Here is a 25,407-nt window from a genome sequence, read left to right on the forward strand (position 1 = left end):
GGTTAAGGGTAGGGTTATTGACTACATCCAGTGCTTTTTTGTAAATGGAATCATGCTCATTGGCTACAAAAAAAGGAACCTCTTTATAACCAAAATTAAGTGTATTGGCTACATTCAGCTTTCTTTTACAAACAAAATCGTGTTTATTGGCTACATATGGAACCCTTTTCTTTTTTTTTTTCTTTTTTTTTTTTACAAAGGGCAGTGAATTTTATGTGCTCAGATAAAATACCTTTTTTTTCAATAAACTGATCCAAATTCTTCAAGAAAGGTAAGATTACCTTTCTGTTTATACAAACAACAGCTTATTATCTTTTATGCATTGGACAGCTCCACCCCTGTTTTCAGTTGTGTAATGTACAAGTTATGTGTGTGCACTACAATGGAGACTGGACATAGATGTTATTCAGAGCCTGCATGTAGCGAATGTACTGTGTACAGAGCTATAGAATTGTATGGGCAGTGAGTTGGCATGCAGAACTATTCTGCAGCACAACTGACCACTGTGAACTAGTTAAAGAGAAACTCCAACCAAGAATTGAACTTTATCCCAATCAGTAGCTGATATCCCCTTTTACATGAGAAATAGAATGATTTTCACAAACAGACCATCAGGGGGCGCTGTGTGACTGATTTTGTGCTGAAACCACTCCCACTAGAGGCTCTGAATACCGCGGTACTCCTGGCAAACTGCCACAATGTAACAATGTTCACAGACAGGAAATGGCTGTTTAGAGCTGTCTAACAGCCAGAACAGCTAGAAACAGCTACATAACATGCCCACAGTAACAATGTCACCATGTAATACATGTCAGAATGTGAATCTGGGAGAGGAAAGATTTTACAATGAGCAAACACTGACTAAATCATTTATACATAATTATGGTAAAAATGAAGCACTTTTTTTATTACATTATTTTCAGTGGAGTTCCTCTTTAATTTTGTTCTGTTAACTTTTATTTCTAGATAACAATTTTGCATCTGCTTTATGCTCTTCCCCCCCCCCCCCCCCCCCCGAAATGACCAACATGCCTTCAAGTCATGGTAAGTATCTTCTTGCTAACAGCATTTTCTCAGATTTTTCTTAATGGTTAAAGAGAACCTGAGGTGAGCTCTAAGAATGCTATTAACACACAGAGACTGGGTCTGCATATAATGCCCAGCCTCTGTTGCTATACAGTTTCCCCCACAGGCCCCCCCCCCCTGCGCTCTGCTTGCCCTCCCATAAATCGCACACCGAGCTAGCGACACTCAGCGTGTCACAGCCGGCTGTTTACCTTTGCATTTGTCACTCCCGGTGGTCCCCCGCCTCCTCCATTGCGCAGTCCCCGCACTGCGTCCCTTCCCTCCCTGCTGATTGGAGGGAAGGGACTCAGGCGGAGACCGGCTCTATAGAGGAGGCGAGGGAGCGGCAAGAGTGGCACATCAGAGGTAACCAGCCGGCTGCAATATGCTGTGTGTCGCTAGCTCAACGTGTAATTTATGGCGGGCAAGCAGACCGCAGGGGCCTGTGGGGGGAACTGTATAGCAACAGAGGCTGGGAAGGATATGCAGACCCCAGGAAGGAGTCTAGCCTGATTAGCTACAATGTGCCTGCTGACTGTGATGTAGAGGGTCAAAGTTGACCCTAATGGTGCACTTTGGGGGCAAATCGAACTTCCGGTAAAGTTTGCGGTTCTCTGCGATCGCAAACCTCGGAAGTTTGCCGGGAACCATTCGCCGGCGAACCGTTCGGGCCATCTCTACTCATGACTACTAATCTCATGCTTTTGTTTTTATTCATATTTTCTTTTTTATTACATTCTCTGCACAATAAATAACATTATTTTTAATTGAAAAATTAGTTGTGGAGTAATCATCACTAGTCTGTATTACTAAACCTTTTTAACTTATCTTTCAGGGGCTACAGAAAAAGGCTGTACTCAAAGAGGTAAGCTGAGAATTTTTTTTTTTTTATAACAACTTTATGGAAACTCAAAGTGTTTTTTTCCCCTTTGTTTAAATTGTTTGTTTAACTACTTGCGGCAGCCCCAGGACCGCTACACGCCAATTGGCGTAAACGGTCTTCTATGGGGCTAGCAGTAGATTGCGTGCAGGCTGCGCGTGCATCTCCTGCTTGAGGGGCGGAGCTCTGCCCCGCCTTCAGTCTCTGAGTGGATTACTTTGTACTGCGCTGTGATCTGCAGCAGCACTGTACTAGGGACAGCTGTGTGAAACGGCTGTCCCCCTGGCCCACAGGAGAGCAATCGGCTCCTATAGGCTGAAGCATATAACAGCCGATCTCGTGATTGGCTGGCTGGGTAGGTGGCTGGCTGGGAGGAGGGAGGGAGGGGAAAGTAAAAAAAAAAAAAAGTTAAATTTTATTTAAAAATATATTACTTAAATATTTATTAAAACAATTAAGTCAATGAACAATGGGGGGGGGGGGGGGGTTGTGTGCTGTGTTGTGCGGCCCTGCAGCTTGGTCTTAAAGCTGCAGTAGCCCGATTAAGTAAAAAATGGACTGGTCACTAGGGGGGTTTAAAACCACGGTCCTCAAGGGGTTAATACAGATAATATATCAGCGCCAGGGGGACTAAGTATTTGATCGCTGCAGAGAATAGACAATGTGCAAAGTTCACACAAAATAGTATAAAAAATCAGGGCAGATCATAAGATGGATTCTACAGTTCACATTCAGCTGTACTTCACCACAGTGATCTTCCAATTCATATATTCACATGGTACCATCACCCAAAGGACTAAAAGGAGCTTACCAGCTGCTAACAACCCACATTATAAGGTTGTGTGTCTTGTATTCAGTGGTAAGAGGAACCAAGAAACAATCACCAAGAGATCCAGGTGTCCAACACTACTTATTTTAGCCCAGGTATAGCATCTAGGAATCCAGTATGGAAAACAGCAAAAAAAACAAACAGCAGATCTAAGTGTAAACCGTTTATGTGTAAAACATTGCATATGCCATAAAAAAGGGGGAATAAATTTCAATAAAACTTACATAGGGTGCCCAAGACCTGGGAACCGTCCACAACAGAGATTTGTGCGTGTATGCTGGTCCACAACCAGTAAGACAGTAAAAGGTTCCACTTGTCTCCTTCTTGGAGACATAAACGGTTTACACTTAGATCTACCATTTGTTTGCTTGTTTTGTTCTTTCTATACTGGATTCCTAGACGCTATACCTGGGCAAAGTAAGTAGTGTTGGACATCTGGATCTTTTGGTGATCGTTTCTTGGTTCCTCTTACCACTGAATACAAGACACACAACCTTATAATGTGGGTTGTTAGCAGCTGGTAAGCTCCTTTTAGTCCATTGGGTGATGGTACCATTTAAATATATGAATTGGAAGATCACTGAGGTGAAGTACAGCTGAATGTGAACTGTAGGATCCATCTTATGATCTGCGCTGATTTTTTTATACTAAATTGTTTGTTTACTAAGTTTTGTACTGATTTATTTATTTTTATATTAAAACATTTTTTATTTTAAAAATGTATCACTGGATTCACAGTGGTCTGTTGCAGATCATGGGCTTGATTCACTAAACCGTGATAACTCATATCATGGCCGCTCTGGCATTTTCACGCACAATTTTGAGTTTTTGTATGCAACTGCAAATTTTCATGTTCAATCACAAATTTCCGATTGCACGCAAAAATGTGCGCAAACCGCAAAATTGCATGCGAAAATGCTAGCGCGCCCGTGATATGAGTAATCACAGTTTAGTGAAAATTTGGTTTTGTGAACTGCAATAAAGACTGAAATAAAGACTGGACATAGACCTAAATACAAAGCATGCATGCATTGAGTAAGCATATTCTGGCTCAACTGTATATTTGCTGGGTAAGGTGTTTTCTGGATGCCTGAGTTCAAGATAACCAAGACTTTACTCTAGTATCTCCTTCCTGCTCTCAGAAGCCATTTTCTGCTAGGAAAGTGTTGTATAGTTTTAATTTCTTATTAGTGAGGGTCACACTGTAGTCTGACCCAGTCCTGACTCAGACAGGAACTGCCACTTACATATCTGATGTTTAACTCTTTCAGGCAGAGAAAGAAGAAAAGAAACACAGCATAGTTATTTGTGTGATAGTCACTGTACATACACATGCTTATCTCATCATGTCACATGTCACCTCGGGTATTCTTTAACCTCCCTGACAGTAAGCCCGACCTACGGTTGGGATAGCCACCGCAGAGGATCACATGGCCCCGGTAGGATTTTTTAAAATGAAATGTGTTCTATAGCCTTTAGCTAGCACTTGGCTAGCTAACTATATCCCCCATGTCCCTCCGCTCTCCCCTGATCCCCCACAATCGCCGCCGTAATACATAACCCCCCAATCAGCTCCAGGCTTCGCTATGGCGAGGATCGGGACTGCGCATGACGTCATGACGTCATGCCTGATCGCTGCCATAGCAACGAGTGAAGCTGATTGGTAAAGCTGGGGTTCTCGAGGGATCGCGGATGGGTAAATATTGCCGGGGATCAGAGAGGTGCTGCAGGGCTTGGGGCACATAGTTAGCTACCCAAGTGCTAGCTAAAACATATAAAACATTTGTTATTTTTAAAAAATCCCTCCCGCGGACTCAGCCTCTGAAACTGCATACCGCCAGGGAGGTTAAGGTCAGAAAGTTAAAGCGGAATATAACCCTGCATTTCAACTTTTCTCTAAAACATTATTTACAGTATATTATATGCAACCAGCATTTTTTTTTTACTAGACCAGCATTGGAAGGGTTACACAAAGTTCCTCGAGATTTCTGCAGACGCATCCGAAGCTGAAATAGATACATTTTGTTTACATAAATGTATCTAAGTGTTGAATGTGACTCATCTCTCTGACTGAGAAGGAGCTTGGAGGACAGCCAAAGAGTGTGTAACATTTATCAATAGATACATCTAACTAAATACAATGTAACAATCTGAACTTCTGCATATCTCTCCACGGAACTTGAAACCTCTGTGTTTAACCCTTCCAATGCTGGTCTAGTAAAAAAAAAATGCTTTTTGCATATAATATGCTGTAAATAATGTTTTAGAGCAAAGTTGAAATGCAGGGTTATATTCCGCTTTAAGGCTTGCCATCAGAAAAGGATTGTTTTTTAAAGAGGGCTAAATATAAGGAGAAGGTTGGGCAAAAAAAAGGAGGGACAATTGTCTAAACTGGCATAAAAACAATATTGCTATTTAAAAAAGCAAAAATAATCCCATCCTAAATCCTGTAGCACTAGCCAATAAGCTGCATCAGAGCCCAAACGAAGGGAACCAAGTTGATATGCTGTAATCCTCTGTGTCCTTGGGCAATACCTACTACAGTATAAAAAAGAATATATAAATTATGCTGTGTTTTGTTTGTGTTACAGAGGGGACTTCTCTAACTGTGCTAATGGATGAATACTTTCCTACACTGAATTTGAAAGATAACGTCAAACAAGTTCTGTTCAGCCTCTTTGCAAGATTTCCTTGTGTAATGAGACAGTATACTTCAGTTACTCTGGACAACACAGGTACTGGAAAGAATAAACACAATAACAAAACACACACACGCACGCACGCACGCACGCACACGCACACACACACCTGTTACTCACAAAATTCCACCAAACTCTGCAGGGAGCTTACAATCAGGATAGTACCTAATGCTAAAAGTGCTAATAAGCGCTAATAAACAGGCATTCTTTACACTCTTCATTCTAATTTAAGGATGCAGGATCTGAAGAACATGTCTCTACTGGTTAGTAAGCTTAAAAGGTAAGTTAAGTGAAAAAAGTGCAGTTTGACTTACTTAGGGCTTCTTCTAGCCCACTGTAGTTCTCCTAGTCCTTTGCTGTCATTCCATGCTCCTCCCTTCAACCGCTGTACCCCTTAGAAAGCTGGCTAACTCAGCCAGTCCCCTGCCACTGCACTGATGAAAACAATGAGATTGGTGCTGTTCCATCATGCCGGATCTTAGAGACCCTATTTACACTTAATGTGTTGTGTTGAGTTGTGTTGAGTTGTGGCATGTTGTTTCCCATTTGCCAAAATGGAATGCAACACAATGTATCTCAATGCAACTTAACACACTGCATTAAAGGAACACTATCGATCAACATGTTTTTTTTTTTTTTTAAATCTGGGATTGAGAGACTTCCTGAAGTGCTGTTAAATAATGATGAATACGATTTACTTGCATAGCTCTTTTGTTTACTGTATCAAATTCCTTTCACTCTTAACTGACAGCAGTCTGCTCTAATCTGACGGCAGAGTTAGCCATGAGGGGAGGGGGAATTACCTCATAATGTATCTGTTAACCCTGTGTGTGTGAGAGAAAGTCCTGTGACCTGTGTCTCTGACTGAACTGTCTGCAGAGAGCAGAGGAAATGTAACTTGCTGTTAGGAACTCACCTGGAGGTTCCCGCAATGCGACCGCTCCTGACGAGAGTCGTGTCGGGTCCTCCACTTCCGCATGTCGACAGCTGTCCTCCGCTGGTGATGCATGCACTGGGGATCGCTCTGCACATACTGGTGGGTGGATGTCTCACTCCTCTCAGCTGCAGTATGGTCTGAGGCGGCGACAGAGGTAGTGTCAGCTGACAGGATAGTCAGCTGACACTTAGGCAGGGGTTTATTTAATAAATATAAATTAAAGAATGCTGACCCTGGCCAGGATTGAGTCCTGGTCTCCCATGTCAGAGGCGATGCCCTTGGCCAGTATGCTATGGGTGACACACAGTCAGGAGGTGTTGCTGGTCAGCTGAGTGGTTAATCAGCTAACATGTATTGCTACCTGTGCCAGCTGATCTCTTCAGCTGACACTTAAACAGGATTATTGCCTGCGTGTGATTGGCTGCTGTGTGCATGTGGTCGACCACTGATTGGTTGCATGAAGTATTTAAACCTGCTGCATGCTTTCTGTCATTGCCTATGATAGCTTTGCCTGTGTGCTTCTGCTGGGTGTGATTTACTGCTTATTGATTACCTGTGAACCGACCTCTGCCTGGAATCTGACTACTCTCTGCCTGCCGCCTGAACCGACCTTCTGCCTGATCCCTGACTACTCTCTGATCTCTGCCCGGACCGACCTAGGATTTCCTGACCTTGATTTCGCCTGCTCTTTGTTGTGTACCTCGATACTTCTGATTGTACGTGTATGACCTTGGATTGTTACTGGACTCTGCTTATCTCCTGTTAGGTTCTGGTGAGTTACATAGTTCACTCTACGTTCGGCTCCTATACCTTGCACCTACAAGGCCTGGGTGTAACCGAAGTCGGGCAGGTGTTGTTTCCTTACCTCCCGTTCAAGTGGGGACGCGCAACATAGAGTAAAGAAGGTGGGGCATAGGACCTGCACTGTGAGCTGATAACTTGCCAAGTCTAACATTACACTTGCTATAAAGATTTGTAATTGTCTGCGACACCACAGCTTTTCATACTTTTTTTTTTGCTTTCAGGGGAAAATACTCTGTAGTCTGATATGCAAAAAATCAACACTTGCTGTGCATTGAAGCAGACACCCCTTTTCAGAATGATTTGTCCCAACTGAGCTAAATCCTACACACAATGAATTAAAACTTTTGCCTTTGATATTTTACATGAAAACTAGGGAAATATATACACAGCTTCTTAGACATTATTTGCATTGTCATTTTAGAACACCAGGTTTGATAGTGTTAATTTAAGTGTAAATCAAATAAAGCCTATGTGACATTGGCCAGCGACTGTACACACACTCGAAGTCTGAATGATTGTTGGATAATGCAGTCTTATTGGCTATCAAGCCAACTTTTATCTAGCGTGTGTGCATACCTTGAGGACTCTTTAACACTTCATGCATTGTTTTCAGTTGCGGTCAGTTGCATTGCATTTCATTTGCAACCCTCACACAACAATATGCAGCACATTAAGTGTAAATAGGGCCTTAAAGAGGAACTGTTGCAAAAAACTTTACATTTAAAACACATACTAATAAGAAGTATAGACTAACCAGCAAGCTCATGGTGACCCATTTCTCCCAGAGTAAAATGAGCCATAAATTACTTTTCTCCTATGTTGCTGTCACTTACAGTAGGTATTAGAAATCTGACATTACCAACAGGTTTTGGGCTCGTCCACCTCTTCATGGGGGATTCTCAGCATGGCCTTTATTCTTTATAAAAACATTCTCTAAAAGTGATTAATACAAAGATTGCAGGTATATAACTTTTTATATATATATATATATATATATATATATATATATATATATATATATATATATATATATATATATATATATATATATATATATATATATATAACTTTTTATATATATATATATAAAGTATATAACTTTTTAATTTTTTTTTTCTACATTTGGCCTCGGAAGTCCTTTAAGGATTCATACACTTTAGAAATAATAATCTGCTACATTGCGAAGTAATGTATTACTAGCCGACCCATGGCGTACCATACGCCGCATAAGAGGGTAGAGGGCAGGAAGGGGGGATTGGACCACCCCTCAACTGGGTCCCCCGTGTGTGCTCTACCTCCAGCTTAAGCTCAGCAGGAACCCCCCCTCACCTGGGTCCCCCATGTGCGCTCCCCCTCCTGCTTAAGCAAAGTAGCAGCCGCCACTCTTAGTAAGAGGCAGCAGGCAGGGATGACTCACCTCTTCCGTGTTCCATCGTGCGTTCCACTGTCGTCACTTCCTGCAATGCCACACACTGTATTTATGTAATTTGCCTTTTTAAAACAGAAGGAAATCTGCAATAATTCAGCTATAAGTGAACATTTGTGGTTACCCACAATGCACTGCTACTAAATATGCAAATTACCCCTTTTCCCCCTTGGTAAGCCAAGCAAGCATCCAGAACCACTGGTGTATAGCAAATCTATAGCTTTAAGTTTTACACAGTCATATCAAACCCACATGTAGACAGCCTGTTTCAGACTTTTGGTCCTCTTCAGTACATGGCAAGGATTGATATGGCTGTATGAGATAGGGCTTGGACCAGTACAACAAAGTAGCCAAGCAGCTCAGGGTGACCCAAACCACTCGGAATGTATAGGAGGATAAAAAGGACCGATAATGACCTCCTACTAAAAAAAAGCAAAGCTTGGTGTAATTTGCCTTCCTAAAACAGAAGGAAATACGCAATAATTTAGCTATAAGTGAACATTTGTGATTACCCACAATGCACTGCTACTAAATAAGCAAATTATACCTTTTCCCCCTTGGTAAGCCAAGCAAGCATCCAGAACCACTTGTGTATAGCAAACCTATAGCTTTAAATGTTACACAGCCATATCAAACCCACATGTGACAGCCTGTTTCAGACTTTTGGTCCTCATCTGTACATGGCAAGGATTGATATGGCTGTATGAGATAGGGCTTGGACCAGTACAACAGAGTAACCAAGCAGCTCAGAGTGACCCAAACCACTCGGAGTGTATAGGTGGATAAAAGGGTCCAAAAAGACCTTCTACTAAAAAAAACAAAGCTTGGTGTAATTTGCCTTTTTAAAACTAAAGAAAATCTGCAATAATTCAGCTATAAGTGAACATTTGTGATTACCCACAATGGACTGCTGCTAAATATGCAAATTATTCCTTTTCACCTTTGGTAAGTCAAGCAAGCCTATAGCTTTAACCTCCTGAGCGTCCATCACCGCCGGAGGCTGCCGCTCAGGCCCTGCTGGGCCGATTTTCCTCAAATAAAAAGCAGCACACGCAGCCGGCACTTTGCCAGCCGCGTGTGCTGCCTGATCGCCGCCGCTCTGTGGCGATCCGCCGCGAGCAGCGGCGAAAGAGGGTCCCCCCAGCCGCCCGAGCCCTGCGCAGCCGGACCAATCAGTTCCAGCCAGCGCTAAGGGCTGGATCGGAGGCGGCTGACGTCAGCTGACGTCCATGACGTCACTCCGCTCGTCGCCATGGCGACAAGGAAAGCCAAACAAGGAAGGCTGCTCATTGCAGCCTTCCTTGTTACTTATGCTTGCCGGAGGCGATCAGAAGAACGCCTCCGGAGCGCCCTCTAGTGGGCTTTCATGCAGCCAACTTTCAGTTTTCTGCACGAAATAGATTTTTTTTTATTACAAAAAAACCCTCCCGCAGCCTCCCTGGCGATATCAATAGAACGCCGGGGAGGTTAAAGAGACTCTGAAGCGAGAATAAATCTCGCTTCAGAGCTCATAGTTAGCAGGGGCATGTGTGCCTCTGCTAAAACGCCGCTATCCCGCGGCTAAACGGGGGTCCCTTTACCCCCAAACCCACCCCCGCAAGACTTGTTCGCAAGTTGGTCGTAAAATTTTCTCTTCCTGGAGGCAGGGCTAACGGCTGCAGCCCTGCCTCCAGTCGCGTCTATCAGACGCGCATCGCCGCCTCTCCCCCACCCCTCTCAGTGAAGGAAGACTGAGAGGGGCGGGGAGAGGCGGATATACGCGTCTGACAGACGCACGTGGGGCAGGGCTGTGGCGGTTAGCCCAGCCCCAACCAGGAAGCGCTCCCCCACTGTACGGAGGGGATTTGGGGGTGAAGGGACCCCCGTTAAGCCACACATGACCCTGCTATCTATGAGGTCTGAAGCAAGATTTATTCTCGCTTCAGACTCTCTTTAAGTTTTACATATTCATATCAAACCCACATGTGACAGTCTATTTCAGACTTTTGGCCCTCATCTGTACTTAGCAGGGATTGATATGGCTGTATGAGATAGGGCTTGTACCAGTACAACAGAGTAACCAAGCAGCTCAGGGTGACCCAAACTACTAAGAAAGTATAGGAGGATAAAAGAGACCAAAAATCCCTCCTACTAAAAAAAGCAAAGCTTGGTGTAATTTTCCTTCTTAAAACAGAAGCAAATCTGCAATAATTCAGCTAAAAGTGAACATTTGTGGTTACCCACAATGCACTGCTACTGAATATGCAAATTATCCCTCTTTGCCCTTGGTTTGATATGACACTACTTCTTTCTTGGACCAGCCCCTTCTTCTTGCTTGGACCGGCCCTGGGGGCAGGGCGCTACTTCTTTTTCTTGTTTGAAGGTTGAGGCACTTACTCTATTATATATATAGATAGATTGTATTGTATATATGTATTAGCGCTATGAGTCCTGTGGGAGAAATGCACTACAGAAATGTTTTTGTTATTATTTCATAAATGTTCAAAATATTACAAAACAGTTTGTAAAAATGATCAATCTGTCAATCTTAGGGATAAAAAACACTTAAAGGGACTCCAAGCAGTGCAGAAACTATGGAAAGATGCACATCATTTTAAAGCTCTCTTTCTCCTCTTTCCAATGATATATAAACCACCACCCTACCCCTTTTAGTTTTCGCTATTTTCGCGATTGAATTTGCCGCGGCCGCGATTTCGATCGCGAAAATAGAGAAAACTAAAAGGCGTAGGGCAACGATTTAGGTGTCGTCAGAAAGAGGAGAATTGAGAGCTTTAAAATGATATCCATCTTTCCATAGTTATATTGTATTACACAGGGCAACTTTTTGTCAAAGTCAGCAGCTGCATTCAGCAGAATGGAGCTGCTGACACTGGAGAAAGTGTCGTCCTGTGTAATACAATATAACTATGGCTTGATGGATATCATTTTAAAGCTCTCTTTCTCCTCTTTCTGACGACACCTAAATCGTTGCCCTACACCTTTTAGTTTTCTCTATTTTCGCGATCGAAATCGCGGCCGCGGCAATTTCAATCGCGAAAATAGCGAAAACTAAAAGACGTAGGGTGGTGGTTTATATATCATTGGAAAGAGGAGAAAGAGAGCTTTAAAATGATATGCATCTTTCCATAGTTTCTGCACTGCTCGGAGTCCCTTTAAAACACCAAAAAAGAAGGGATCTCTCAAAAACCATACCTCAAAAATTGTTATGAAGTAATGTCTGGACGATAATATAGCGAGAAAAACATACATATAGCAACAAACTTACCAACTGTATGAGTCATCAATAATAAAACAATATTACACTAATAATACAATAATTCACAGAATCGTCAGCGGGACTTTTTCACCACCCCACCGGTGAATCTGTAATTCTCCCAGAAGGAACATGCTGGGCAATTGGTGACTAGTGATGATCGCAACACCAACACCAGCCTACTCCCTCACATATCCCTGTTGATCCAGAGGAAGACGAAAAACCCTTACAAGGCATGGTCCAGTTAACATCAAAAGGGTAAAAAAAATCCTTCCCGACTCCAGAAGGCAATCAGATAACATCCCTGGATCAACATCATTAGGCATTACCTAGTAATTGTAGCCATGGATGTCTTTCAATTTCCTGGAATTTAAATTACCGCACATCCGATCGGAAATCGACATTTCCTATAGGAAGACGGAAAACATAAATTGGATTTATGCAGAAATACCAAATATACCACAAATACCATAACTTGGTCATTTTAGCCCAATCACAGAACTCTGAAGCAATGGACCAATCAGAGAATACAGAATCAACCAGAGAATGCAAAAAATGTCCAAAACAATTAGCAAAATCAGTTATCGGCATTGGTGGAAATTGGAATTTCTGCAAAATCGGCATTTCTGACCATTCCTAGTGCTAATTTCACTTATGTAAAATTTCACATAACATTTCACAATTACGATTACACATAATAATGATTTCAAAATTGAATGCATAATATTGATTGATTTCTATTTTCAGAAGCAATCTTCACTGACAAGGATGATTTCCTACAAAGCTTACTGAGAGTCCAGGACTACAGTTCCATTAACCAAATTCATAACTGCAGCCAACCCCTCTTGTCTGGACTGAAGAGGGCTCTGAAAATGTCACCCGCCGAGTCCATCATTTTAGTATTTACTGTTGGGTCCATGGCTGATCACAAAGACACTCAGCTGCTTTCTGAGCTCTATGCCTTGCTGCGGGAAAAGAAATCACAGGTAAGAACATTTTATCGGACATCCTTATCTGTTTTGTTCAGCAGGGCCGGTTCTAGTAACAATGGGGCCCCTGGGCAAAATTAACCATGGGGCTCCCCAATAGACACCCCCCAATAAAAAAATCGGCAGTAGGGACCCTTTATTGCAGCCAAATTTCCACCAAAGGACAGTGAAGAAGGGGCTGACACCACCTGGCTCACCTGAAAAATTTGCAGGGGCATTGGGGAACAGCAGTTAAGTTGGGGGGAGACACATTGGGGGCCCCTACAGGTTCTAGGGCCCTAGGGCAATTGCTCCCTTTGCCTCTATGGTTGCGCCGGCCCTGTTGTTCAGAAGATATTTCTTCTGTCATGTCAACGTTCCCATCCCCTCTCTCATTCCGTACACCAAATCCCACAACTTTCCACAGCACATACCAGACTGCTGCACCCCAGTCTCATCCAGCCTGTCACACATGTTCATGCTTCCTCATAGGAAAGAATGGGAAGGAGTTGGTTGGGGAGGTGGAGAGATTATTGGCTACAACAGTCAAGCATTCTGTTCCTCCAGTTAATGTCTAGTGATGCAGGGTCATTGTGACGGCTTCGAGGGACCAGTCAGCGAAGATAAAAATAACTTTATCCTACAGGGAGGCTGCTCGATTTTTAATTTTATGCTGGAGATCCACTTTAAACTATTGGTAGAGGGTTGGGGGCTTGGGCCAACTCCCCTTTTTGGAGGGTATTGGTGAAGGCTAGGCTGCTGTAGTTACGCAGCCAGTTCTCCCTGGGATACCCTAGGGACCAGACCAGATGCGACATAACTTCAGTATAGGGAGAACCAGGAGACTCACAGGTTTACTACCTAACTCCTCACTGGGAGACAGGACCAGGCAAGACAGAAGCTCCAGTAACAGTGAATGGACCAGATGAGTTAAAAGGACTCCGTAGCTTTATTGAAGATCACATCATTACAGAAAAAGCTGATGCGTATCAGGGAAGAGTAAGCCCTTAGTCATAACTTTAAATCACATCTCAGGTGTCTACTGTGAACTCGTCCTTGCAAATAAACAAACATAAAACAAAATAAATAATAAACATTGTTTCTGAATAAATATAAATGTATAGCTGATATACAAACATTAAGAACAATAGTACCACTGCATTATGTCCCCCAGGGGAACAGGAAGCCATCCTGAAGATCCAGAGTGCCTCTCTTATGAGGTTAAACCTCTGGAAATCAATCAAAAATGATTTGATATAGTTAGTTTGTTATCTCAGATCTGCTTTAAAGAGAATCTGTATTGTTAAAATCGCACAAAAGTAAACATACCAGTGCGTTAGGGGACATCTCCTATTACCCTCTGACACAATTTTGCCGCTCCTCGCCGCATTTAAAGTGGTTAAAAACAGTTTTAAAAAGTTTGTTTATAAACAAACAAAATGGCCACCAAAACAGGAAGTAGGTTGATGTACAGTATGTCCACACATAGAAAATCCATCCATACACAAGCAGGCTGTATACAGCCTTCCTTTTGAATCTCAAGAGATCATTTGTGTGTTTCTTTCCCCCTGCATCTCTCATGCACTGAAGTTTCAGGCTGCTCTTTTCTTCCTGCAAACAGCTTTGCCCTTGTCTGACTTTCCTCAAAAGCCCAGCCAGCTCAGAGGACGATTTATCCAGCTTGTAAAATATAAGAGAGAAGAGAGAAGCTGCTCTAATCCTAAATAACACACAGGCAGTGTGCATAGAGGGGCCTGGAAGGGGGAGTTCATAGCAGAACCACAACACTGAAGAACTTGGCAGCCTTCCAGACACAGGCCGACAAGTCTGACAGGGGAAAGATACATTGATTTATTACAGAGACTGTGATAGTAGAAAGTGCTGCAGTAAGCCAGAACACATTAGAATAGCTTTTTGAACTTGTAGGATGATAAAAAACAGGATGCAATTTTTGTTACGGAGTCTCTTTAAGGTTTGCTAGATCACTCATCAAGGAGTAAGGGAGCCTGTCAAAAAATCTCTGAAAATGCCCAATACAAAATAAGTTAACTGGCTTCCCCTTAAATTGGCCCTAGACTACAATACATACACTACACAATATACAGTAAACATATGACTATGGCAGGTATGAGATTTTGAGCTCATCTGAGGGACAGTTAAGTGACAAGACAATATACTCTATACAGCGCTGCTGAAGAGGTTGGCGCTATATAAATACTAATAATATACAGTTAAGCATTGTTTTGGTTTTTTTTCTTGGTTTTTTTTTCTACAGGTTTACATTATCTGGTCCTCACAGTATTGTACACTGAATGCCTCTGAGCAAGATGTACTCAATACTATTTCATCCCTCAGTTTTGGAAAAGTCTTCAAACTTCAAGCATCTCTTCATTTTTGGGTAAGAAGATGTTCTGTAAAATATGTGTTATCAACATCAAAAGTTATTGTGCAGTGTTAGCCATTAGATAAGGTAACGTTTTGAAGCAGTTAGTTTGGGAGGTTCAGCTCTTCTGTACATCTCCATCTTTAACCAGCTAGCACAGGTGTGGAACTCCAGGCCTGGAGGGCCAGATCCATGCCAGTGTTTAGGATGGACTGAGAAAGAGAGCAATGTGTTCTACCTGATGGACCACACATTTTCTGATTCAGACCCATCAATTCATTTGAGCTGTATCAAAAAGGTGTGAGGACCTTGAGCCTCAAAGGACCGGTTTGACATTCCTGAGCTAGAGAAAGATCTGTCAGCCTTTTACTGTAAGGGAGAACAACATAGGAGAAAGATCATGTATAACTCATTTTAATCTGGGACAAATGTACATTGTATAAGTATGTATTTAAAATGTTGTTTTTTTTTTGGTAGTAGTCCTTTAAAGAGAACCCGAGCTGACATTAAACTATTACAAAAACACACTACCTGATCCAGGGGGCTGGCTGGATCCAGTAGAGCCCCTTACCACCATTCCCTGCTGCTCCTACATCAATATATGCTTTAGTTTCAATGCTGCAAAAGAGCTCTTTGCTTTTCCTCCATGAGCACAGACCTCAGAGAGGAGGGAAAGTAGCGGGGAAGGACCATTCTTGAAACCAGAGCTGGAATTTGGCAGGAGTACGTCTTCTGAAAAGGATGCCCGTTTCCCTGTTAGTGGCTGTAATTTTCTTATCAGTGAGATTTACTATATTCCCGACAAGGTACCGCCAAGACAGAAGCTGTTTCTTCCATGTCTGAAAATTAACTCTTTCAGGCAGCAAAATAGAAAAAAAGAAAAGCAGCCTGGTTATTAATATGTTTGGCACTGTACATACACATAATTATCTCATCATGTCACATGTCACCTCGGGGACACTTTATGTATATAGCGGTGAAAGTGGTGCAGATATGGGTGGGTTTGTGGTGGGAGGGGGGGTGTTGAGGGCTAGGCATTAGTGGGAGGGTTGGTTGGGATTTAGGCATCAGTGGGGGGCGCTTTATTAGGCATTGGTGTGGGCAGGGGATTAGTAGTGGGAGGGCTCATGTGAGAATAGGGTTAGGTTCAGCAATAGTAAAATATCGGTAACATTTGCTGATATTTTACTGTCAGAATTACCACTGTCCATTAGTTAACTATTGGTATTTTTTTCTTCTAGCAGCTATTTCCAGGTGTCCAAAATTCCGCAGCAACCATTTTCCATGCATGCCTCTGCAGCTCCTGAAACTATATGGTTAGACAGGTAGACTTAGCTGCAGTGCTGCTCGGATACCCCTTTTCAAAATCCGGATCCGATTCGGATCCGGATACCCCGCTATCCGATCCGGGTCGGATATCCGAATTCAAACTTTTCCGATCCGAATCCGATTCGGATATCCGACCCTAGTATCCGATCGGATTCGGATATCCGTGTTTAATCCCGGAAGTGGCCTTTAAATTGCTTTAAAAAGGTTTTTTAGGGTATATGAGGCATGTAGCATCATAATTTTGAAAATGGAAACACTGATGATGTGGGGAGTGGACTTAAAATCCCCCCCCCCCCTAAAAAAATGGCTGTCAATCAACATCAGAGTGGTATCAGGAAGCAGTCGTACTGACGCAGTTGGGGCCTCCCCACAACTCGGACAGCAGACACCTCCAAAAAAAATTACACAGCTATTGTGTTTAGATAGTTGACCATGGCACTGTTGTAGGTACCACGGCACAGTAAAAAATTAGGAGAGGTTCCAGGAAGCGGTCGGTCGTACTGCCGCAGTTGGGGCCCCACAACTCGGACAGCACAGACACCTCCAAAAAAATTACACAGCTATTGTGTTTACATAGTTGACCATGGCACTGTTGTAGGTACCACGGCACAGTAAAAAATTAGGAGAGGTTCCAGGAAGCGGTCGGTCGTACTGCCGCAGTTGGGGCCCCACAACTCGGACAGCACAGACACCTCCAAAAAAATTACACAGCTATTGTGTTTACATAGTTGACCATGGCACTGTTGTAGGTACCACGGCACAGTAAAAAATTAGGAGAGGTTCCAGGAAGCGGTCGTACTGACGCAGTTGGGGCCTCCCCACAACTCGCACAGCACAGACACCTCCAAAAAAATTACACAGCTATTGTGTTTACATAGTTGACCATGGTAGGTACCACGGCACAGTTCAAAAAATAAGAACCTGGCTTCATGAAGATGGAGTCAGGAGGTTGTGGTGGTAAAGGGTGGTTAAGCAGCAAGCAGGCATAGTGATAACCACTCAGCCACTTCATTTCCCCCTCTTGCCAACAACAGGGGCCAGGAACTCACCAATTGCCCAAGCCTCGTTCATCTTTAAAAAAGTCAGTCTGTCCACAGACTGGCCTGACAGACAAGAGCGCTTCTCAGTGACCACGCCACCGGCCGCACTGAAGCACCTTTCCGACATAACGCTGGAAGGCGGGCAGGACAGCACTTCCAGGGCGTATTGCGCCAGCTCGCCCCAGATATCCAGGTGCTTCACCCAGTACTCCAAGGGGTCTACAGGGGTGTCGGTGTCAAGCCCGCTATAGGACCCCATATAGTCGGCCACCATCCGGGTCAGGTGCTGGTTCTGGCTTTGAGAGCCGGATGCTGCTGCAGGCACCTCCTCTCTAGGCAGCGGTACTGGTGTGGCATAGAGCGCCTTTGTCAGAGACAGCAGGTTTGTTGGGCGCCTGCTGATGCTGGATGCAGGCACCTGCTGCTGTGCTGGCTGGACTGAGACAGCAGGGGGGGTGGGAGTCCGGGGGAAGGCTTCCTCCAAGCGCCGAACCAGAATCCGCTGCAAGTCCCTGATTCGGCGCACAGGGTCTCCTCCTACAGGCAGGAACTGAGCCAGCTTCCCCTTCAGCCGTGGGTCCAGCATCAGGGTGATCCAGATGTCCTCCCGAGCACTCATCTCCTTCACCCTTGGGTCTTTGCGCAGGCACTGCAGCATGTGCACTGCCATGGGGAAGAGGGCTGCCATCTCTGCTGACCTATCATCTTCTGCACCGCTGACAGTGCTGTCGTCCTCCTCTGATTCCGGAGCCTCATCTTGCTCTCTCCACCCCCGCACTACTGCAGCTGCACTCCGCTGTGCCCCCTCCTCTTCAAGGTCAGGGACCTCCAACTCCTCCAAGTCCTCCTCCAACTCCTCCGAATCCTCCTCCTGCTGCACAGAGGTGGACTGTGAAGTGTGCTGCTGCTGCTCCTGCTGCTGGATCAAGGCTTCCTCTCCCACTTCCAGCAGAGCATCGAGGGCCTTGTCCAGCATGCACACAATGGTCAACCACTCACACAGCGACGCATGGTCCCGGCTGACCATGTTGGTGGCCTCCAGGAAGGGTGCCAGCACAAAGCACACCAGCTGCATTTTTCCCCACTCAGCAGGGCGGATGATGTCTGGGAGGTGGGTGGTGCCGGTCCCCAACAAGTTGGCATCCATGGTGGCTCTGGCCAGGTACAGGTTGACAGCCCGCCTCTGTTCAACCAGACGTTCCAACATCGCCAGGGTGGAATTCCAGCGTGTTGGAACGTCTATAATGAGGCGGTGCTGTGGGAGGTTCAGCTCCATCTGCACGGCTGTAAGGGTCGCTGTGGCACCACCCGAGCGGCGAAAATGACCCACCGTTTTCCTTGCCGCTCCCAAAAGAGTGTCCATCCCCTGGTAGGTGTGCAGGAATTTCTGCACCACTAGGTTCAGGACGTGGGCCAGACAGGGGATGTGGGTGAGGTTTCCCCGCTGGATGGCGGCAACCAAGTTTGCACCATTGTCGGCCACCACCTCTCCGACTCTGAGGCCTCTGGGGGTCAGCCAACTCCTCTCTTGCTCTCGGAGCTTGGCCAAGACGTGGTCTGCCGTCAGCTTGTTCTTGCCCACCGTGACCATCTGCAGCAGCGCTTGGCAGTGGTGGGCCTTCACGCTGCTGCTGAGGCGGGGTTGTTTGGCGGCGGATGGAACCGGATCAGAGCTGGAAGCTGCTGCACTTCCCCTGACCCTGCTGCGGGGTGGCACCACCCACCGTGGTGATGATGCTGCTGTCTCCTCTTCACCCCCTTCCACCAAACTGACCCAGTGCGCGGTGAAGGACAAATAGCGGCCTGTCCCGAACCGGCTGCTCCATGAGTCCATTGTCACATGGACGCGCGCACCAAGCGCATGATCCAGCCCACGCTCCACGTTGGCCTTTACAAAGCAGTGCAGTGCTGGGATGGCCTTGCGTGCGAAGTAGTGCCGGCTGGGGATTGGCCAATCCGGCGCTGCGCACTGCAGGAGCGCACGCATCCGGCTCCCCTCCTGCACAAACGAGTACGGGAGGAGCTGGGAGGACATGGCCCGTGTAAGCAAGCCGTTCAGCTGGCGTATGCGACGGCTGCCGGGAGGCTGAGCCCTGACCACAAAAGAGTCACTCAGCAGGGTCTGGTGGTGGGGGCGTTTTAGGCTTGCACGGGAAGCTGAGGAGGGAACAGAGGAGACCACTGAGGAGGACTGGCTGCCTGAACAGGCCTCAGTGTCAGCAGGAGTGGCAAAGCTGGTTATAGTGCTCTGACCTCTGCAAGGGCCAGCGCCAGCTTCCTTCAGCAGCTTGAATTCCTGATGCTCAGGTTTGTGCTTATTGCCCAGATGGTTGATGAAGCTGGAGGTGCCATAACTGGAGGGGTGAGACCCTCTGCTCAGCTTCACATGGCATAATTTGCATGTTACAAATTTGCTATCCAGTGAGGGCAGATGGAAAAACTGCCATATTGGGGATTGGAGTTTTCCCTTACGTGGCTCAGAACGGGATGCTGCTGTGGATTTTCTCCCGGTGGTGGTTGGGGCCTGGGGTTGAGTGGTGCGGCTGGTGGTAGTCGTGCCACTGACAGATGGAGCAGCAGCCTGCGGGTCACGTACTCCATGCCCACTGCTGCTCCTGCCAATCCCTGCAATGCTCAACCTGCGTGCCATACACACTGACTCCTCCTCCTCAGAGTCAGAGCTGACATGCCCCTCCGGTCGCTGGTAGTCCGGGTCCTTCACCTCATCATCAAACTCCCCTTCGTAAAACTGCTGGGATGATGAGCCCGCCTCAAACTCCTCTTCTGCTGACACATCATGGACGGGCTCCCCCCCAACAATTACTGTCAGCATCTCAGACTCTTCTGTAAAGCCAATTTTGCTGAGAATATTTTCTCTAGGGCTAGGGCTGGTGGTGGTGGCCTCACTGTCACTGGCTTGCTCCTCGTCATGCGCCATCTGCTGCATCACAGACGCGGCGTCCTTCTCCTCCAATCTGCGCCGCTGACCCTGCTTGAAAATTGACGCAACACGCTGCTGCGTCTCTGCAGCGTGACTGCCAGTGGGTAGCGGCGGAATGACTGATGCGGCAGAACTGCTGCCAGAGGCCGCAATGTTGCTCACTCTCCTTCTGGCCTTGCCCCTCCCCCGTCTCACACTGCCAGTGCCAGACATAGTACAAGACTCACTGTCACTGATGAGTCGACGTCACAGATGATGTGTGTGGGGTACTTGGTGCACTTTTATTATTGGCGGCGGGCTTGGAAATGATCAGCAGATTGACAGACAGGAGTACAACAACTAAACACACTGACACTGCTCACTCAGCAGCAGCACAGCAGCAATAATCTGTAGTACTAGCACTGTCTGCAACTACACAATATAAAACCACAGTAGCAGTAGTAATAGCAGCCCAGCCAGCAGCAAGGAGCCTGGAGTGTGTGCACACAGACACAGCACACACAAAGACACAGGACCTAGTAGCAGGCACAGGCAGCTGCTGCAGCTGAAAGACTGACTGACAAGACTGACTGACACTAACAAATTACACAGACTAGCTAAGCTAACTACAACACAGTAAAACAGTAAAACCAGAAGGTGTTTTAGTGTTAAAACGCTGGGTTATCACTGGGATAATGTACTTGCTTCAGCCAAACACACTGGACAAACTATCTCAGTGGCAGTCACAAAGCAAGGACGAGATTCTTAACATGCCCCCCTCCTTATATACAGGAGGGACTGGCCAAGGTTCCCCTCTGTGATTGGGTGCTTGGGCTTAGGCTGGGAGCGCTCTGATTGGCTGAATGACGTCATGGACATCATGTCCATGGTTACAGTACCCGGATTCGGATATCCGATCGGTATCCGCGGATATCCGGGTTATGCGACCAACTATCCGCATAGAGCTATCCGGATTTCCGTCCAGCTATCCGGAATCCGGATCCGATCGGATAGGCCTAAAAAGTTCGGATATCCGAGTCTATTCGGATATCCGGTATCCTGATGAGCAGCACTGCTTAGCTGTAGGTGTTTTTAGTTAAAGAAGAAGAAACAAGAAAAAAATAAGATTAACTTTATGTCTAATGCCAAGTTTAATTTAAAGGGAACCTGAAGTGAGAGGGATATGGAGGCAGGGGTCTAGTCCTGGAAAAAGAGGTGAGTGGACTCACCCTAAAAGCCTCTGTGCCGCGCATAGCGCAGTGGAGTGCAGCACAGTGGAGAGAAGCATTGTGCAGAGCAGCGGGGAAGGGCGGACATCTCCCCCCTTCCCTCACCTTGGGGCTCCTCTTCCTGGCTCTCCCCTCCAAAACATTTGCAGTGGCGGTGGCTGGCAGCGGGCATCAGTGGGTGGGACTTACCTCCTCCTCGTTCCGGCGAGTTGAAGCTGTGCTGCTAGTCTGGTCTAGTCAAGACCAGAGCAGTGGCACGCACAGCTTCAACTCGCCGAAACAGGAGGAGGTAAGTCCCGCCCACTGATGCCCGCTGCCAGCTACCGCCACTGCAAATGTTTTGGAGGGGAGAGCCAGGAAGAGGAGCCCCAAGGTGAGGGAAGGGGGGAGATGTCCGCCCTTCCCCGCTGCTCTGCACAATGCTTCTCTCCACTGTGCTGCTACCCTCCATATATGCTAGGGTGGTCGACGTCCACTCTACAAAAAAAGTATGTGGACGTCGTCCACCCGCGTTCACGCAGGACTCGACCCCTGTATGGAGGGTGCCATTTTTATGTCATTTTAAACAATACCAGCTGTCTGGCAGTCCTGCTGACCTATTTGGCTACCGTAGTGTCTGAATCACACCAGAAACAAGCATGCAGCTAATCTTATCAGATCTGACAATAATGTCAGAAACACCTGATCTGCTGCATGCTTGTTCAGTGTCTATGGCTAAACTTTATTATTAGAGGCAGAGGATCAGCAGGGCAGCCAGGCAACTGTTATTACTTAAGGCTGGGTTCACATATGATATAGCGTGAAAAAGTACAATTTTTGTAGGGGACGTTTGTGATTTTCTATTACGTTTTCAACGTGTTTTTGGTTCGTTTTTTACGCAAATGCATTTTCATGCATTTTGCGTGCATTTTAATGTGTTTGCAGTTTGCTAATGTAAAAAGCATATGCGTTTTGTATGCGTTTTTTTTATTTATGCAAATCACTAGGAAGACAACAGGAAGCAGAAACACAAAAAAAAAAACAGAAAAAAAAATATGCATTATCATAAACTTTCATTATGTGTGTTTTGGCAGCCATTGTGCATAATATGCAACACTACCAGTATTTGCAAAGCGCATACCGTAAACATACATTGAAACGCAGCTTCTTCTGCATCCCATAGACTAACATTGCTACATAAAACACAGCATTTCCCACTACGCTAGCATTTCTGCTATGTGTACACCCAGCCAAAAAAGGGAATAAATATGGCAGCCTCCATATAACGCTCACTTTAGGTGTCCTTTAAATATGTTGTTGTACAAAACATAGTTATTTTTACAAGTGACGTAATTTCCATTTCTTTCATATTCGGCAGTTTACAAATTCGTTGAAAATACTTTTGGCTAAACCTCTGAATTCCTCGGTTCGCATGTTGGACATGAGTGTAAATGTCAGCGGCAGTTATAAGGTGACATTTAATGTTGCATCTTCTCTAATGCACTTACTGGTTACCGGAGATGACAGATTCACTCTTAACTTCACTGATCCAAATGGTAAGAAATTTCTGGCTGAATATCTGTACCGATCCATTTCTGTCATCCTAACCGGGTAACCAATCTTTTCTCTTCTCACTACAAGCTACATACTGTATATACTCTACTATAAGTCTAGAAATGTAGGTCTGACTTCAAAAAATGATAGAGAGTGACTTATACAGGAGTCAGACCTAAATATTGGACTTTTTGTACCATCTTCTAATAGTGTGTCTTCCTGTAGGCTGCATCTGAATGACTAGCAGCACAGATGTGCAGAGCCCAATTATAGGCAGGGTACTCAACTTGCATGCAAAACAGATTCTCCAACATTAACAGAATGGAGGATGTTAGCATTCAAAACCCTTTGCATGAAGATTGTTCCGTACTTGACCCTTCCACCTTGATGAGGTCATCCTTCATGGAAGGGACGCTAACCTCTAATTACCAAATAAACGTAGGGTGAACCTAGGGCATCTGGCAATAAAATGGTATCTGGGCTCTGCACATCTTTTCTGGTAGTCATTAAAATGCAGCCTGTCTTGGGAAGAGCTCCCATCTCTCTCCCTACTGTATAAATCATCTAAGTTTACTTTATGGCTAGCTGCGCCCATTTGATATTTCAAGTTTTCATTCCATTTTTATTGAGTTGAGTCTTGAGTTTAGGGATTTAGTGCATAGTTTGCATCTATTTCGAATACAAGGCATGTATTTAGCCTCTAGGGGGCTGTGCACTCCTCTGCTGGTAGTCATTTCAGATACAGCCTGATTTAGGAGCACTGCCAATTTGTCCCTATAATCTATATAGTGTGTTGATGCAAGGGCGTAGCAATGGGGATAGCAGCCATAGCGTTGCTATGGGGCCCCGTGGCAGCCCTACGTCACAGGGGGCCCGCAGCTGAGAGGACTTTTTTTTATTTTTACTTTTTTATTTTTTTTTATGCAGCCGGCCGGGGCCCCCCTCCCACACCTCGGCGCCCCCCTCCCCTGCCTCACCTGGGGTCCCCCCTCCTTTTATCAGCGGTGAGTGAGAGAGCGGCATATACAGGAAGCTCCGGCGGGGTAAACAGCCACTAAAGGTTCAGCTGCCTCCGGGGAACACAGTCTCCTCTGTATTGCTGCTCGCACCGCTTCCTGGTTTATGCGAGCAGCAATACAGAGGAGACACCATAGCCCGGGAGGCAGCTGAAACTCTAGTTGCTGATTACACCGCCGGAGTTTCCTGTATATGCCGCTCTCTCGCCGCTGATGGAAGGAGGGGGTACCCCAGGTGAGGCAGGGGGGATAGGAGTCGGGCCCCTATCCCACTAACTACTCACCCACCTGGCTAGCTGTCTGCCTACCCTGCCACCCAGCTACCTAACTGCCCACCCGGCTACCTAACTGCCCACCCTCCCACCCAGCTACCTAACTGCCTACCCTGCTACCTATCTGCCTACCCTGCCTACCCTGCCACCCAGCTACCTAGCTGTCCACCTGGCTACCTATCTGCCTACCCTGCCACCCAGCTACCTAACTGCCCACCCAGCTACCTACCTGCTCACCCTGCCACCTGGCTACCTAACTTCCCACCCGGCTACCTAACTTCCCACCCAGCTACCTAACTACCCACCCATGTACCTATCTGCCTACCCTCCCAACCATCTACCTACCCTCCCACCCAGCTACCTAACTGCCTACCCAGTGCAGTGCCTGCACCACAAATAGTGTGCCAGCCTGCCCAACCACCCTCCCTCCAGGTAATTAATGTTAGCCCACTGTAGACCTAACTACATATACTGCATTATGTGGCATTATCTGGCGAAAATCTGATTGCATTTGGTGGGAAATCTGTCGCCAATCTGGTTGCATTTTTTTGGGAAATCTGCCACCAATCTGGTTGCATTTTTTTGGGAAATCCGCCTCCAATCTGGTTGCAATTTGTGGGGAAATCTGCCACCAATCTGGTTGCATTTTGTTGGGAAATCTGCCGCCAATCTAGTTGCATTTTGTTGGGAAATCTGCCAAAAATCTGGTTGCATTTTGTTTGGAAATCTGCCGACAATCTGGTTGCAATTTGTGGGGAAATCTGCTGACAATATGGTTGCATATTGTAGGGAAATCTGCCGACAATCTGGTTGCATTTTGTTGG

The 25,407-nt window shown here is 45.8% G+C and overlaps 1 protein-coding gene across 1 annotated transcript in view; it reads left to right on the top strand.

Moving 5' to 3' along the window:
• The first annotated feature begins 1,028 nt into the window (after positions 1-1,028).
• Positions 1,029-25,407, top strand: part of LOC137526035 (uromodulin-like) — a 71,690-nt gene continuing 47,311 nt past the window's right edge. The window contains exons 1-5 of the mRNA XM_068247247.1: positions 1,029-1,044; positions 5,366-5,509; positions 12,641-12,879; positions 15,137-15,259; positions 23,120-23,297. Of these exons, the coding sequence (XP_068103348.1) occupies positions 1,029-1,044; positions 5,366-5,509; positions 12,641-12,879; positions 15,137-15,259; positions 23,120-23,297 (700 nt within the window). The remainder of the gene's footprint in view (positions 1,045-5,365; positions 5,510-12,640; positions 12,880-15,136; positions 15,260-23,119; positions 23,298-25,407) is intronic.

Source organism: Hyperolius riggenbachi, chromosome 7 (assembly GCF_040937935.1).
Source record: "Hyperolius riggenbachi isolate aHypRig1 chromosome 7, aHypRig1.pri, whole genome shotgun sequence".
NCBI classification, from domain to species: domain Eukaryota; kingdom Metazoa; phylum Chordata; class Amphibia; order Anura; family Hyperoliidae; genus Hyperolius; species Hyperolius riggenbachi.